We start from the raw sequence: 15,644 nt of genomic DNA on the forward strand, positions 1-15,644 counted from the left end.
GTAGTAGTGTAATAATTAGTGCAGCTAATATCGTTCAAAAAAGTGAGAAACTCTACTTAGGGTAACTATGAATCTGAAATGCCCATTAAATCTATTTGTATCTATAACACTACTTAGAATTGTTTGAATGCTACAGACCCTAGATATGCACTCACGAATCATTCATTCAACGGTTCATTTGAAAACCCTTGTTATTACCTTAGCGCAAAAACGAACAGTGTAAATTTGCAGCTTTGCAGTGCCTTCACTTTTAGCCACAGCAAAAACAAACTTGATTTGCAACCTTGGCAGTTATAAAACGCCACTTTAAAATTACTTCCTGTCAGAGACGGAAATACTATAGTTGCAGCTGTTGCATCGTGAAAATGACGGCCAAGCTGCGTATGCGCGATATTCAGCCAGTATGTTCACTGCAGTTCATTATGCACGGTTATATTATTCGCACTTGCAATTCATTGTCAATGGCGCGATTGAGCTAAAGTTACATAATATTACTAAGGCAACCAGCTGCAACTGCAAGTGTTACTCCAAGCCAAGTAGAGTGAGCGGCTGAAAAGTGCAGCATCGACATTAACGACTACAGCAACAACGACAACTCTAATCAATACCATAGTGCGTAACGTTGTTGCTCACTCGATAATATTTTCCGGTTTTCTAGGCAACCTCTTTTGGCCAGTTTCAAAAATTGACGATAGTTAGTCGACCAGGATTCAAAGCGATTCAAATTCGCGAGTTTGGAATATACATATGCAAATTTATATCTACACATTTATATGGGAAAGAGTTCTAACCGCTGTGAAGTATTGATACATTTCCTATGTGTGAATATTTATTTTAGTTCTTCGAACCTTTCAAATAACTTACAGTGCTCCCCTCGCACATATGGTTTGATCGCTTGTCGTAGTATTTTTAGTAGGTATTTCTGTAAAATTAGCATAATTCAAACACTGGGTGCGCCGCACAAGCAATGAAACAACTTGCTCAAAAGATTCCACATTTGCGACTCTCTTCTTCTCTCTTTCTTTATATTGATTCGAATTCGAAATTAGTAAAAATCTTTGCGCTTTGCGATGATTCATCAACTGACTAATGAATCTCTGCTAGTTCATAGGAAATTTTAGTCACCATTCGTTATGATACTGTTTCGCCTTTGATGTTTGCCTAATTTTCAACTTGCCTTTCAAAAATCACTTATTTCATCGCCCACCCTACGCGCTATACAAGCGATGTTCTCTGCACGATGTTTACTTTTAATTCTAAAAGCATTTGTTTATGGACACCATTAATCATTTGCTGTTAATTTTTTGTTTGTATTCAGATTATTTGTAACACTTTATTCGATTATGTTTGTAGTATTATTGAAAACTGTGCGGCATACTCACAAAAAAAAACAGAAAACAAGTAGAGGAAGAGTGTGCTCGACTGTGAGATACCCGCAGTTTCAAAAAACAGTGTTATAAAAAAGATAAAAAAGACAAAGCATATGGAAAGCAGTATTTTATATATCGATGTCGTACTAAATTCGAAATATACCATAGAAAACAAAATATTTCAGATTGTTGGCCAAAGAAACTAAGACCTGCTCATTATGCTTAATAACTTCTATAACATTTTTAATCATATATATTGTTATTATTACTCTATTGGTAAATCACAACTCTAGCCTTAAAATTACGCTTGGTATTCTATTTTTTCGATTTTCGAAAGCAGATGTGGGCGTGGTAAAAATTTTAAACAAACTTGATCTGCGTGCTAACATAAGAAATTATAGCTTTATTCTTATAGTCTCCGAGATCCAGTGTTTCATACGGACAAACATATACATATATTTCCTGCAGACTCAAAATGAAAATACTTTATGGGTAGCGGGTATAAAAATGATATCTCTATGTCATTTCTCATACGGACAGACTAACATATATTTTTATTGACGCTGATCAAGAATATATATATTTTATGGGTTCAGAGATGACTCCTACTGCCTGATATATATATACATTTCCTGCAGGCACAAAGTTCTATCATTCTACACATTCAAACCTTCTTCAGTATTCTTTTGACAAGCGTCCACAGCTGATGTGATGTATTTATCTCCGTCTGTATCACGCTATAAACACCTAGTCCTCAGAGACTGTATCAGTTGGTTTGTTACATACAAAACTTGGTGACAAAACTCGAGTAGTTGACAGAAAACTTGTTGCTACCGCTCCTCCTGTTATTCAAATGGAAACAAAATATAATCAATTTTAAAATTTGTATATACAATTACAATATACTTATACTATAGATATAGTATTGCGAATTAATAAATATTGTTATTTAGTTTCTGTGAAATTAACAGTTTTACTGTTTAAATCGTGTTTTCCAGTTTGAAATCAAAATCGCTAGAGTAATTAAGCATTCTTCTTTTGCAGCCATACCAATCGGCAATTGGACTTCCCCAGATATTGATTATAATGAGCGCTTTACATGGGAAGGTGCCAACGATATGAGTGCCAATTATCGCCTGGCCTTGCAACGGGGATTACCATTTCCGATTCTTACTGTGGCCGAGTACTTCAGTTTGGGACGAGAGGGTTTCTCATGGGGCGGACAATATCGGGCTGCGGGCTACTTTGCTAGCATTATGTTGTGGGCATCGTTGGCGTCGTGGCTGCTGATGAATCTTTTGCTGTTGGCAGTGCCCCGATATGGCGCCTACCTCAAGGCTCTAACAGGTGCCCTGTTGGTATGCACAGCAGTGGGATATCATTGCCTACTGCCTCAGCGGCCGCTGTGCATATTCCTGGAAGGAGGACGCCTGGAGTTTAGGTTTGGCTGGTGTTACTGGCTCGTCCTTATTGCAGGTTAGTGAAAAACTGGGCATCTGTTACTTGACATTTGAAGCTAAATCTTTGTTTGGGTTTCAGGAATCCTATGCTTTATTGCTGGCGTGTTGATCTCAATTATTGACTTGGTCTGGCCACACACTTTCTCCACCGTTTTGGAAGTTTACTATGGCACTCCATATGACCGCCATGTTATCTTAGAGGAGTCAAGCGACGTGCGCTACCGCAAGCCGCGTAATAGTCGTGGGTTGGAGGATCCTCCTGGCCTAGGCTCCCGCATACTGCGACGTCTCAGCTCTAAAGCACGTGATATGCAGGCCACAGCTCCTCGGCGGGGAAGTCCTGCTGGCGTGTCAAGTAATGGCGTCGAAAACAAGGCATTCCAAGGCGATGCACCCAAAAGTCCCTGGCGACATCCTTTCAGACGCGCTCAGCACTTAACACACTCCCAGCAGCCTACGCATCACGCCGCACTGCCACACCAACACCAACATCAACACCAATACCAACATCATCATCAACAACAGCTGCAATTCGTGGGCGGAGGTCACATTGTTGAGCATCCTATGCATCACATGCAACGCACTTTGTCCCAGGACTCTGGGTCCAGTATTGCTTCGGCTGCAGCACAAATTTCGCCTTTGCATAAACATACTTTGGCGAGAATGTTGCCGTAAGAATGAAATAACCATTTTAACCTTCTGCTCGTTTCAATGACAGTTATATTCATTGCAGTAATCCACCTGTGGAGCGTATTCGTGATATGGATCACTGGTAAAGGCTTTTGCAACTAGAGTCTAAGTCTTAGGCTTCATCGACAAATTCTTGACAATACAAATATAAAATAAAAAAAAACTAATATATAGTACTTTAATTGACGAAAACACGCTACAAAACAATTTGTGATAATTTCCTAATTTAAAAAATAAAAACAAAAAGTAAAAAATGCAAGTAAATCAAAATTGTATAAGCTTTTATCTGACGTATTTAAAAAAATTTGATAAATCTAAAGCACTAATTTTAAATAAATTATTTTAAATATTTAAGTCATAAGAAATTGTAATCGACGCAGCCCGAAAATGAACAGAAGCATTAAATATTTATTTGTGATAAGATAATTGTAAATCTACGACACAATGTTGTGTAAATCTACCTGCATTTTAGCTGTTATTATCAATTAGATCAATATTTCAATTTCTTGATAGCTATTCCGGATTTTGAGGTAATTATTTATTATTCCTACAATGAAATCCATGCCAGTAACAATTAGTTTAGTGAATAAATGTATGAAAATTGTAAATGTGTAATCATGTAAGGCACTGTAAGATCTGACGATATATAAATTTAAAGAAAAAACAACGACTTGAATTTTAAATATGTTTTACTTTAGTAAAAGTAAAGGAAATAATATTCTTGGCAATTGAACTTTCAAGAAATTATATGAAATTGCCGACCGATTTCATTTGAAATTGTTGATGCTAACTTACAAATATGTAGATTATTTAGTGTATTCACAATATCTATGTATATGCAAGTGAATATTGTACATTCATATAGTACATATATCGTCGATAATCATATCATGATTACAATACGAAAGTTGACTTAACTTTAATTAAGTTGAATATATATTTAATAATATCAAATTATTTAAAATAATAATTTTTTAATTGTTTGACTAAATGATACTTTTAGGAAATTAAACAAATTATTCCCTCTTTAAGCGCAACTCCATATAAACAAAACCGTCTTGCAAAATTTTTGCAAATTTTGAAGCGTATCGATACTGAAATGTAATTGGATATCAAATCAGCAGTTCTGCATGCGAAAAAATGGGCAACTTATTATTCCGCACTCATATCGGAAAAGAGAAGAGAAGCATCTAAATGGATACTTTAAAAAAATAAAAAGAAAGCGTCAGAATCATTTTCTCGTGGTGAGAAATAGAATAAATTAATATTGTGGAGTTGAAGACTAAATATTAAATTTAAAACACAAAAAAATGTTGCTACCAGTTTCAATCATATGAGCTTGGGATATTGTCGTCATAAAACTAGGCAACGAAAGTTATTTCATCTGTGTTTGTTTGCCAAGATTGCCAAAAACGGTCACTCTAATATTTGTGGAGCTTGCGAAATATATTGCTTTTTTTTTCGCACTTTCAAAATGTTTTCGTTAAGTAGAACCTTTGGTTGCATCATTCTATAACCGTCTGTGTGTTAGAGAGAGTCGGTAATAATTCCATTTACAAATTGCTTTGCAGTACTTTAAAAAATTCAAAGTGAAAAAATTGAAGTAAATAGCCAGAGACATAAATAAATGTTTAAATAAAATCGTCAACGCAATCAATTTGACAACACGCTAATAATTAGAATAAATTAATGAATAATAAATTAAATTTGTATAAACCTACACTTTTTGAATTTATAAAGTTTCTAATTTTCGGTTGATTTAATTTCTATTGTCTTTAATATTCTTCTTTCTTTCCGAGTTTGTTTACTTTTGCACCCCTAAACAGCTGTTCGTGTGATTTGACTTTGGTATAACACTTGCTTTTTATACCCGCCACCCATAGAGATGTATGTAACAGGTAGAAGGAGGCATCACCGACCCTATAAAGTATATATATTCTTGATCAGCGTGAACAGCCGTGACGATCTAGCCATGTCCGTCTGTCCGTCAGTCCGTATGAACACCTAGATCTCAGAGACTATAAGAGATAGTCAATTTGCGCAGGTGGAAGTGGGCGTGGCAAACATTTGAAACAAACTTGATCTGCGTGCAAACATAACAAATGCTGTCGAAAAAAATTAGAGTTGTATCTCTTATAGTCTCTGAGATACGGACAGACGGACAGACACACAGGCAGACAGACCGACAGACGGATGCTGATGAAGAATATATATACTTTATAGTGTCGGAGATGTATCCTTCTACCTGTTACATACATTTCCTTCCGGCACAAATTTATAATACCCTTCTACCCTATGTCTAGCAGGTATAAAAAGAAATGTGTGCTTTGAGTAGAGCTTAATGAATTGAATCATTATTGAATGGAGTTTTTTCTTAATACAATGAGGTAAAAAGTAATAGAAGATAACTTATTTTTGGAATGACTTAAAAAATGTAAAATATTATCACACATAGGACATAGTATTAAATCTAATTGTTTCTTACAAATGCAATTGCGAATGTGGTTTGAAATCCAGCGAAGAAGATGTACATCCTATTTTAAAATATTGTGTCACAGGTTCGAGTTATTTGCGCATAGTATATTTATTGTGATGTTTTCTGGCTATACAAGTTATGCATTGAAACAGTCATTAATGTTTGGCAAGAAATTATTGTAGCTATCTTCAATTTCATTGGTAGCATCGACAAAACAGGTCTCCGTATCTGAAGGAAGTTTAGCAATTAACTCCAAGGTATCGTGAATTTTGCGAGTAAGTTTCACAGTTGCACTGAAAAGATTAAGGAAGCACTTTGTAGAAGTGACACTTGAGCCTTCTTCGTCACTGCAGAGCTGACTATTAAGATGTATGATGTCATCGCAGATTGTAATTATTTGGTTGCATGACTTAATAATTTTTGCAATATCCTTTGGTACATCGGTGCTGCATCCACCGATGTCATCAACGTATTTGCTTGTTGACACCAAAATCTCGCCGACTTCATTGACTGTACAGTTCACACCGCGCACTGTGGTCAAGACAGCACGAAGGAAATTGACAAAGCCATTGTCAGTCATAGAGCGGTCGGATTTTGAAGGCGTTGCCTAAAATATAATAGTTAATAATATTTCGTTTTTTTGGAAATAGAAAAGACTAACCTCTACCACTCCGTACAGGCTGATGGCTGATGCGAGCACCAATAGACAAAGAGTTACGGTTTTCATTGCGCAGACTATTTCTTTGATAATGTTTGTCGACAACGTTGAGAACTACCTTATAAACAGAATTATAATCGATCAAGAGGTCTTTTTTGAAGTGCTTTCATTAAATGATAACAAATTTTAATACATTTTATTTATATATTAAATGCGCTTTGGGAATTCACTTAATTTGTTATTTATAACTGATAATTTACATTCGATTGACAAATCTTATCAATGAATTTAAATTTTTTTAATTAACGCAAACGTGCTATGATCGACTATCATGTACCATGCATCCAGCGTAATAAGTAATAATAAGTCAACGACGTTGATATTCGTGTAATATTGTGGTAGTACACACAAGTATAAGTATAATGTAAAAGTAAGGAGTAAAGTTGAATTCAAACTTTGCGGGCTAAACACTTCAAGCTAGTTCTTCTTAAGTTGGCAAGACTGTTAATTATATGTATGTTATATGGGCGAAGTTTCACGACAATGTTATTATAGTTAAGCGCTGTTCCCAGATGCGCGAAATCGTGTTTTTTTCGTGCAAAATTATTGCGGGGTCATTTTGTTCCACAGTACCCAGCACAAACAATTTTTAAGCAAATCGATACTCCCGATACTGGAATGTAAGTGGATATCAAATAACAGTTTTCCAAAAAAAGACAACCTATTATTCCGCACTCATATCAGAAGAGTAAATAGAGGCATCAAAATAAAAAAATACAAAAAAAAAAAAATAAATTAACAAGTAAGAAAGTTACAGTCAAGTGTGCTCGACTGTGAGATACCCGCTACCCATTTTGAATAAAAGCAAAATATTGCGGTATTTTTTTTCAAAATTTACCAAAATATACCATATACCAGATTGTCGACCAAAGCAACAAAGACCCCTAGTAAATAGGCGGTTTTGCCCATACAAAAGTATTTCTTTAATAACTTTCACAATTTTTATCTGATCGCAATCAGATAACGTACCATAACGTAGAAGGGTATTATAACTTTGTGACGGTAAGAAATTTATGTAACAGGCATAAGGAGGCGTCTCTGACCCTATAAAGTATATATATTCTTGATCAGCGTTAACAGCCGAGACGATCTAGCCATGTCGTTCTGTCTCTCCTAGAATTTAGAGACAATAAGAGAAAGAGCTATACATTTTTTTTACATATTTTGTTATATTTGTTTAAAATTTTTACCTCGCCCACTTCCGGCCCCAAAAATTTATCAAACTTAAATAACAAGCGTAAGGATAGAGTCGCGAATTTTAGTATATACAAAGTTACTATAGTATTTGTGATTCCTGAAATCCTGCGATCATATAAATATTGTCGAAGTTATTAAAGAAATACTTTTGTGTAGGCAAAAATGTCCAGTTATTAGAGGTCTTAGTTGCTTTGGCTGACAATCTGGCACAATTTGCACTCTATAATGTAGAACCATATCAATATACCAAATGTACCATTTAGCACATTTTTTTTTTATTTGTTGTAGTATTTTGTGGTATAATATTTTTGTATATTTTGAAAATAATACCGCAATAGTTTGCTTTTATTCAAAATGACTGTAGCTTTCTTTCATGATATTTTTTTTATTAAGTTATTCGAAGTTCAAACAATTGCAAGTAGTAAATAGGAGCAATTATTCTACGCATTTTCTTTTTGCCGATCAATCTTAGTATTTATGTAGAATTAGGGTTAGGCTCCTTGGCCGTATAATTATTTATAATATGAGAAATATCTAAAAGATAATATTAATATATAACAAGTAAGAAAGCCAAGCATACTGGACTGTGAGATACCCACCACTCACTTTGAATAAAATCAAAATGGTGCATTATTATCCTTAAAATATAATTAATAAATATTCCGCAAAAATACAAAAAGTAAAGTAAAGTAAAAAGTAAAAAGTAAAAAAAGACAATAGAGTACGAAAAACCAGATTGTCAGTCAAAGCAACAATCTACAAAATTACCTTTACTTTTTGATTTTTGTCAATTTGCGGGGGCGTTAGTGGGCGTGCCAAAAATTGGAAACAAGCTTGTTAAAGATTATATATAATTTATGGGGTCCGAGATGCCTCCTTCTGCCTATTACTTACATTTCCCACAGGAACAAATAATTTTCTACCCTATGAGTAGTGAGTAGGAATAAGGAAGAACTTTTCATCACCTTCTAGCTATTGTGCTAAATATTGTTCATATCATTTTTAAACATATTTTAATTAAACCATAATAATACAAACTTGGTCAAGAAATTGATAGGCAACTTCACAGAGTTAGGTTCTTTATCGGCTATGGTAAACGTCTTTTTTTCTAGTTTTCCCGCTATAACCTCTTCCGTCAGCTTGGCAATTCCAAAATCTCAGTAATGTTTTTTAGATCGACGCATTTTGTTCTAAAAATAATATTTTTATAGTTTAAATAGAAGGATATTGAATGTATTGGACATTATTTGCAAGTTCAACAATTGTTGATCACTGAAGATTGAATATCCGAAATGGGATAGGAGCTTTTTTCCAGTCATTATGCACTAGTGAAATACGTTTTTGATTTAATGAAAATTTAATGAGTTCATCAAATGTAATGTCAGCAGCAAACTTACGTCCATGGAACAAAAAAATAAAAACAAAACACGATAATACAATTTATCCTTACTATTTATTATTAAACCTATCTATCCCCTCCATAACTGTATTCACCACTATTGTGAAGGGCGACGCTTAACTTTCTGAAGACCATTTTGGGTGCTAGAAACTAGGTGCAAACTGGCCTAAAGCATTTTAGATGTCGATGCACTTAAGAATATTTCATAATTTTTGAAATATTGTTTTTATCTAGCAGTAACTGCCGAGACATAGAGCCATGTCCCTCAGTCTGTTCGTGTAAACACCTAGATTTCAGAGACTAAAAGTGAAACGCTTTCAATTTTCCGAGACGCAGATTTATTTTTTTTAGAAATTAAATAAAAACCGAAAAGCAAGTAAAGACTTGACTTTGGTGTCGCTCCTGCATAGCCATTTTTTCTCCAGCGACGTCAACCTAACCTTCTAACCTAGGTCCAGTGTCAGGACTTCCAGAGCTTCAAACTTGGATAGATGTACTGAGAGTTCGGTGGGCTCCGTTGATGAACTGTCTGGACTGCCTTTATTCTGGGATGGTGCTAAAGTTGAGGTGACAGCGGCAACAACGTCTGGCGGGATGCTCCTCTTCATGCTAGCTGTAGATTTCTTCAGTCCGTTAGTGGGTATGGTTTAAGACAATAAGATGAGGTTGTACCTTCAAGCAAAAATCTCATCTCAAAATGGTGGTAATAAATGGAATCGAAGTATTTCAGCTGAGACTACGAATGCGATGTTGGCTGAATTATTTTGAAATCCATTAATTATAGACGGCATTGCAATTTTATTATCGATGTTAGCTGTTTATAGTTATTATTAAGGCTGAACGTGTTAAGGAAATTCTTAAATTCTCCAAAAAAGTTAAATTTGTCAGTTGTTTATCATTAGCGTTGTTGTCGACAATGTGTTCAATATGTTCAGCATAGCTAAATCGTTAATCAAGAACTTATATACTATATATGTGTATACATATATACCGCCAACTTGCTTAGAAATACAATTCAACAATTATAAAGTTGTAAAAAAAAATAATCAGGTACTGTTTATTACTAATTTAATAATTCGTATTTTAAATAGTATTATGTGTAGTATTTCAATCTTAATTTTTTGTCATTCCTTTTTATATTTGTCTTCAGGATTTAGTCGAGTCATGTTGTGATTTAAAGCTGTCTGATAAGTGATTAAAAGATTACATTAATATAAGCTTGCCCTCTTTTGAGTGGAGATAAATCAATTACTCTCAAGCGTGTGCAGATAAATAAAAACAAATAAAATGTATTTCATATGCACAAATATGTCGTATACAATTTATTGGCAGAAACACAATACACACACAACAGCCAGCTCTCACACATACTCATATGAGTATAGGCAGTCTCGTGTCGCTATCGCACGCTTTTTGGTTTAGTCCAAGAAATCAAGATTTATGACATTTTTATTATAAAAACGAAGGGCTGCCTGTGTAGTGGGTGGCTGTAAACATAAAACAGAGAGCATTACAGAGAGAAGGAAGGGCTGATGGAAGGGATGTTGGCTGCAGGATGTTGGCTGCAGTTGTTGGCTGTTGTGCCGCCTGCTGACTTCAAAAATATGCAGGCAGGCGCATCATGGTATTATTTCGACTTCTTCTGACTGAGTCTCCGGGCCTTGGCTCCGGTTTCTGATGCCGCCGCATGCAACGGAAAGCGCATAATTCACAAAACAGCAGGCCATGCGATGCGACAGGGAGACCCGGGTCGGGCCAAAGGATGGAGGGAAGGACTAGTACATAGTTGCCTATTGTTATTATTGTTGTTATTGCTGTTGGCTGCCGACAATCGGCTATGCAATACAAATCTGTGTACAGAACCTTCGGACTTGTTTTGGCTCTCTATTTTAATATAAACAAACGAGCTTCTACTCATAATATTCTGCTCCTCTTACGCCACCTGTTCCAAGGGTCTCTGCCTTCTTTTCCATATGTTAGCATAAGGTGTACCTAAATTGTATTTCCTGATTTATAAATACCTCTAAAATCCCAATTGAAATCTGAAACTTGCTAGGAATCCGTTATTTTCAGAATTTGAATTTTCTATATTTGTCTATGCCGATAGATAGATGCATTCAATTTGAAAGAGAATTTAATCGTCACTTTGCCAAAGTCTTTTTCCTTCTTTGTTTGCTGTTTGTTGTCCGCCAACAACTGGAGCATTTTGAAACTCAGCTCGTTGCTTCTGCCGCTCCAATAAATCTTTTAAAATTTTCGATATTACGCATTTGAGAAATTTTCCATGTTCTTTAATCCGCTTGAAAAGTTGAAGTTTTAACCGGTAAAAGATTCTTAACTATCTTGACTATATAGGCAAATGTAGTAGTAGTATATATATGTATACTACTTTTTCCTCTGCCATGCACTTTAAGTTTAACTACAATTAATATTATGTTACTTATTGGTCCTTACCATTTACTAGCCTGTAAGAAAGGACAGACGTACAGGCGGCTGTTGACGCAGACCAAGAATATATATACTCCATATAAAAATATTAATTATTCTCCTAACTCCCAAAAAGATAAATAGGCATTCATATAACTATCATCTTGCATAGCGAAGGAACCCACATAATTTTTGTAAGCATTTTTGGTCGACCAATGATAAATATCCAACGATAACCAATATTCTACATGCACAACAGTAATAAACATATAGTCCAAGGGTCGATACAAATTTCCGTTCGAAATATAACCTCACAGACCCCGGCTACGAGACAATTCATGTTTAAGTAAGCCGCATTGTAAAATTTGGTTTTTAAAGTCACTTTTCCCACAACATACATCTGATCAGACGCGTTTATTTGTTAGTCAATAAAAAACAACAAATATAAATAAATGTAAATCATTTTTGGAATCCTATTTTCATGTTTAAAAAGAAAGAAAGGTAGTTCAAAGACTTATATTAGTCACTGTAGACAGCCTGCGTATTAGTATGCAGCACGATAACAAGAACAGAAATCAACTTGGTTGTCGTTTTTTGTAACTTTAAATTCCATTAACAATACACATCAATTTGCATCGATCACTTGGCTAACAATATGTCCAATACGCCAAAAGGAAAACAAAGAGCAGCAAAAAGAAGAGGAAGAAAAATGAAATACAAATAGTTGGAAAAAACTGAAATAATCACAAACAGAATAAATAGCGAGTGAGTGGCACGAAAAATAAGATAAATTCTCGGCAGCTGCGCTAACGAGCAACGGGATGCAAGGTGGCTGCCTTCTTGGGAAATGGCAGTGGCAATGGCAGTGGGAATGGGAATGTAAATGGGAATGGGATTGGGAATGGCAAGCTGGTTGAGAGGGGGTGGGGCTAGGCTTGGGAAGCGGTGCTCGGGAATGCAGCAATCTTTAGTCTGTTGTCAAGCAATGCAAGTAGAGCGAATTCAGTGCTGAGTTATGCTTCTTCCATTGTCTAAAGCGTAACAGTGGCTCCGAAAAGTTGACAGCCACCCGTCTGGAGTCTAGGGTTTAGGATCCACGGTCTTGAATCTCAAGGCACTTTTGGCTTTTGCTTAACACAAATGAAAATGGATGAGCTACTAAATGTTGTCATTGTTTTTGTCTCGACTTGCATCGACTGCATCAAATGAAATGAAAACGTTGCAAACAAGCTAACAACAGCTTTACCCCACCTCGCCCAGTCCTTCTCCTTTGCCTCCCGACCCATTTCTCAACTGTAAATTTGCTTTGTGTGTATGTGCTTGTCTATGTGAGTGCAGTGTGCCCGCACTTCTTGCCCTTTGGCATGCGTCTGCCTCTTTTCCTTCGTCTGTTTGTCACTGTCTCTAAGTGCATGTGTTTGTCTTTGTTTTTATGTCATTTATTTATTTAAGTCAATTTCGTTGAGTGTGTTTGAGCATTTTGTTGCAATTCATTTTAAGGTTTCTTTTTGATACCCTCTAACAACTTACGCATAGTCGCTTCCATAACCGGCTATTCGGTTGTAAGACCAAGGCTAAAATTTATTTAATTGATATTTGAATTTTATTATTTTACACATTTTCTTGGCTTCATTATTTTCGTCATCCCTTATCATTATAGAGTATTTAATTGTCAGTCATTATTCTCTTATCAAAATACATGTTGTTTTCTTTTATTTTGTAATTTTTTAGCATTCTATAAGAAACTTGATGACAATTTTAACTTTGAGCGATTGCTTGATCGTTAAAATAGAGAATGATTGAGGGTAGTGTGCAAGTCGAGAAGGGGACAGAATGGACGCAAGTGACTGAAGCGATAAACATTGACAAGCACAGTACAATACAAACATATGTTGGAGCTCATATGACAGACCGTTGAGACTAGGTGTTTATTGGTTATTTATAGAAACTTTTGTTTCAGGAACATTTAAATTGCTTGCAATGTTTTTGTTGAAGCGGTGTTTATTTTATAAAAATTAGTGTTTCTGTAATAAATTATATTTTTAATATAATATAATTTTAACATAAATTATTTTTAAGTTAATTACTGATTATCCTAATATTTTATAGCCAATGTCACTAACCAAAGAAAACGATACAAATATTAAATAGCTTAGACACAAACTATTTCTACCTAAATTAATCACTCTTATACTCGCAGTTTAGTACTGAAGCTTTTCATAGATGGCGTTCTTTCCTAATGTAACAGAAAAAGTTCGAGTTCCCTGTATAAAATGTGTTGATGGATAGCATTTTGCACTTATCCGTACTATTTATAAGTTTGTTAATATTTTTAAATTTATTCCCTGATTTTAACTAATGTATTCATTTCAAATTTCAAAGCAAACTTTGAAATCGATTTTCGTTACCAACAGCTTTACTTCACACATGTCACTCTCTTATTTGTGCTCTGTGCTCAACTCTCTTAAGTGCGCCATTCTTCTCATAAGAACTTTACATTCAGCAGGGCAAGTGGTTCGGCCTTTGCTTTCGGGTTGTGCCCGTTTTAGTCGTCTGCTTTCGTCCTGTAAACATGTCGTGTAGGAGCGCTATCGTTTGCACACTTCGTGACTAACGAATCGACCTGGCGAAGCTCAACGAAGCTGCTGTTGTGTGTTTCAGCATTAGTTGAAGCTCAGCCGTCGGAGTGGTTTGAACGTGTGCAGAAATGCTGACGCTTGTTTCGGTCACAAATCGCGTTGACTTGTAATTGGAATTCGGCGACTTCGCTAAATGCGGCTATCGGCGAAATTTAAATCAATGGTCGATATTATAAATTGTTAGAAACTGTGCGTTGCGTAAAGCAAATATTTAGTATTCTAAAATATCACGAAATCTTCTCGCGTGTGAATCGTAGTATAAGGTTTAATGTTCGGGGGCTAAGGAATATGTGGTTTGCGTGTTTGTTTCACTTCACCTTCAACTCTGTCGCGAATGTGGCAAACGTCAAATGGTGTTGGCAACTTCAAAAGAGAAAGCCTTTAGCCTCAAGTCACTGATAAATAGTTAAATAAAATAAAAGACGTCGCCTCGTTTCTCCCCTCAACAACTCGACCATCGCGTCAAACATCAACCTTTTTTAGCATATATTAAACGAGTAAACAACAACAAGTAAAATAACTTCTGCAAGTGCTTTTTATGTTTAAAGTGTGTGTGTGTTGCTGTCGGTGTGACCGCTTGCCCTCCTCCTTTTTGGGATAATCATAGCAGAGAAAATTCCGGCTAACTCAGTTGGTCACGTGGCCAAAAGTTTTGTTTTCCTGCTGGTCGTTCCAATGCTATTGTGCGTGACACTGTCAAAGAACAACACAAATATCAACAAGAACAACAACAACGTCAACAATAAGAAACAACTTAGGAATATCATTTGGAAGAGCAAAGCTCAATTTGTTGGCCAGGTGAGTTGTTGTTAGTTTCCAAAAATCATGTTAAGACAGCATCCAAAATATGTTGTTGCATTTTTTGTGGCAGCAGCTGTGAATTTTGAGGTTTTAAACTCTTAAACTCTCCTTCTTCACATACTCCATTTTACCGAAGTTACCAAATTCCATTCGCTTCACGTTACGATGCTTTTCGCATCCCATCCCACTCCGTTTCCCATTTTGTGTCGATTGCCGTAACTTAAAATGCGCCAACTGACTGCCAAAAGTTTGCAAAACTTTTGCCTGAAGTTTATTTACTTGTTTTATTATTTTTTGTGCGCCTAGATGCCTTCACTTGCCTCTGTGTCTCTCTTGCCACAGTTACCATTGTCCTGCCAAAGAAAGAGTCACTGAGAAGATGAGAAGACTTCTCGGTCATAGTGTCGAACACTCAAAATTAATAAAATGGGAGTAGGAAAGATGTAAAATAAGTTACCTTTTTACTA

At 35.6% G+C, this 15,644-nt stretch overlaps 3 protein-coding genes across 9 annotated transcripts in view; 2 read left to right on the forward strand and 1 right to left on the reverse strand.

Moving 5' to 3' along the window:
* The window catches only part of LOC117564835 (dual oxidase maturation factor 1), a 14,206-nt gene extending 9,803 nt beyond the window's left edge, over positions 1-4,403 (forward strand). The window contains exons 5-7 of one of the 2 annotated variants that reach the window (XM_034243759.2): positions 2,415-2,846; positions 2,910-3,501; positions 3,564-4,402. In XM_034243759.2, coding sequence (XP_034099650.1) covers positions 2,415-2,846; positions 2,910-3,501; positions 3,564-3,606 — 1,067 coding nt within the window. In that variant the 3' untranslated portion in view covers positions 3,607-4,402. Of the gene's footprint in view, positions 1-2,414; positions 2,847-2,909; positions 3,502-3,563 lie in introns of both variants that reach the window. The other variant, XM_034243760.2, reaches the window with a different exon arrangement.
* A 1,682-nt stretch (positions 4,404-6,085) lies between these two features.
* On the reverse strand, positions 6,086-6,741 carry LOC117564638 (uncharacterized). The gene is made up of 2 exons (XM_034243499.2): positions 6,658-6,741; positions 6,086-6,603 (listed from the first exon to the last, which is right to left on the reverse strand). Exons 1-2 carry the CDS (start codon positions 6,721-6,723, stop codon positions 6,133-6,135), a joined length of 537 nt encoding a protein of 178 aa, XP_034099390.1. The 5' UTR covers positions 6,724-6,741; the 3' UTR covers positions 6,086-6,132.
* A 7,675-nt stretch (positions 6,742-14,416) lies between these two features.
* The window catches only part of LOC117578388 (hemicentin-2), a 79,853-nt gene continuing 78,625 nt past the window's right edge, over positions 14,417-15,644 (forward strand). For all 6 annotated transcript variants that reach the window (XM_034263824.2, XM_034263825.2, XM_052002070.1 and 3 more), the window contains exon 1: positions 14,417-15,174. The gene's annotated coding sequence lies outside the window, so the exon portion shown is untranslated. The remainder of the gene's footprint in view (positions 15,175-15,644) is intronic.

Source organism: Drosophila albomicans, chromosome 2L (genome assembly GCF_009650485.2).
Source record: "Drosophila albomicans strain 15112-1751.03 chromosome 2L, ASM965048v2, whole genome shotgun sequence".
In the NCBI taxonomy this organism is placed as follows: domain Eukaryota; kingdom Metazoa; phylum Arthropoda; class Insecta; order Diptera; family Drosophilidae; genus Drosophila; species Drosophila albomicans.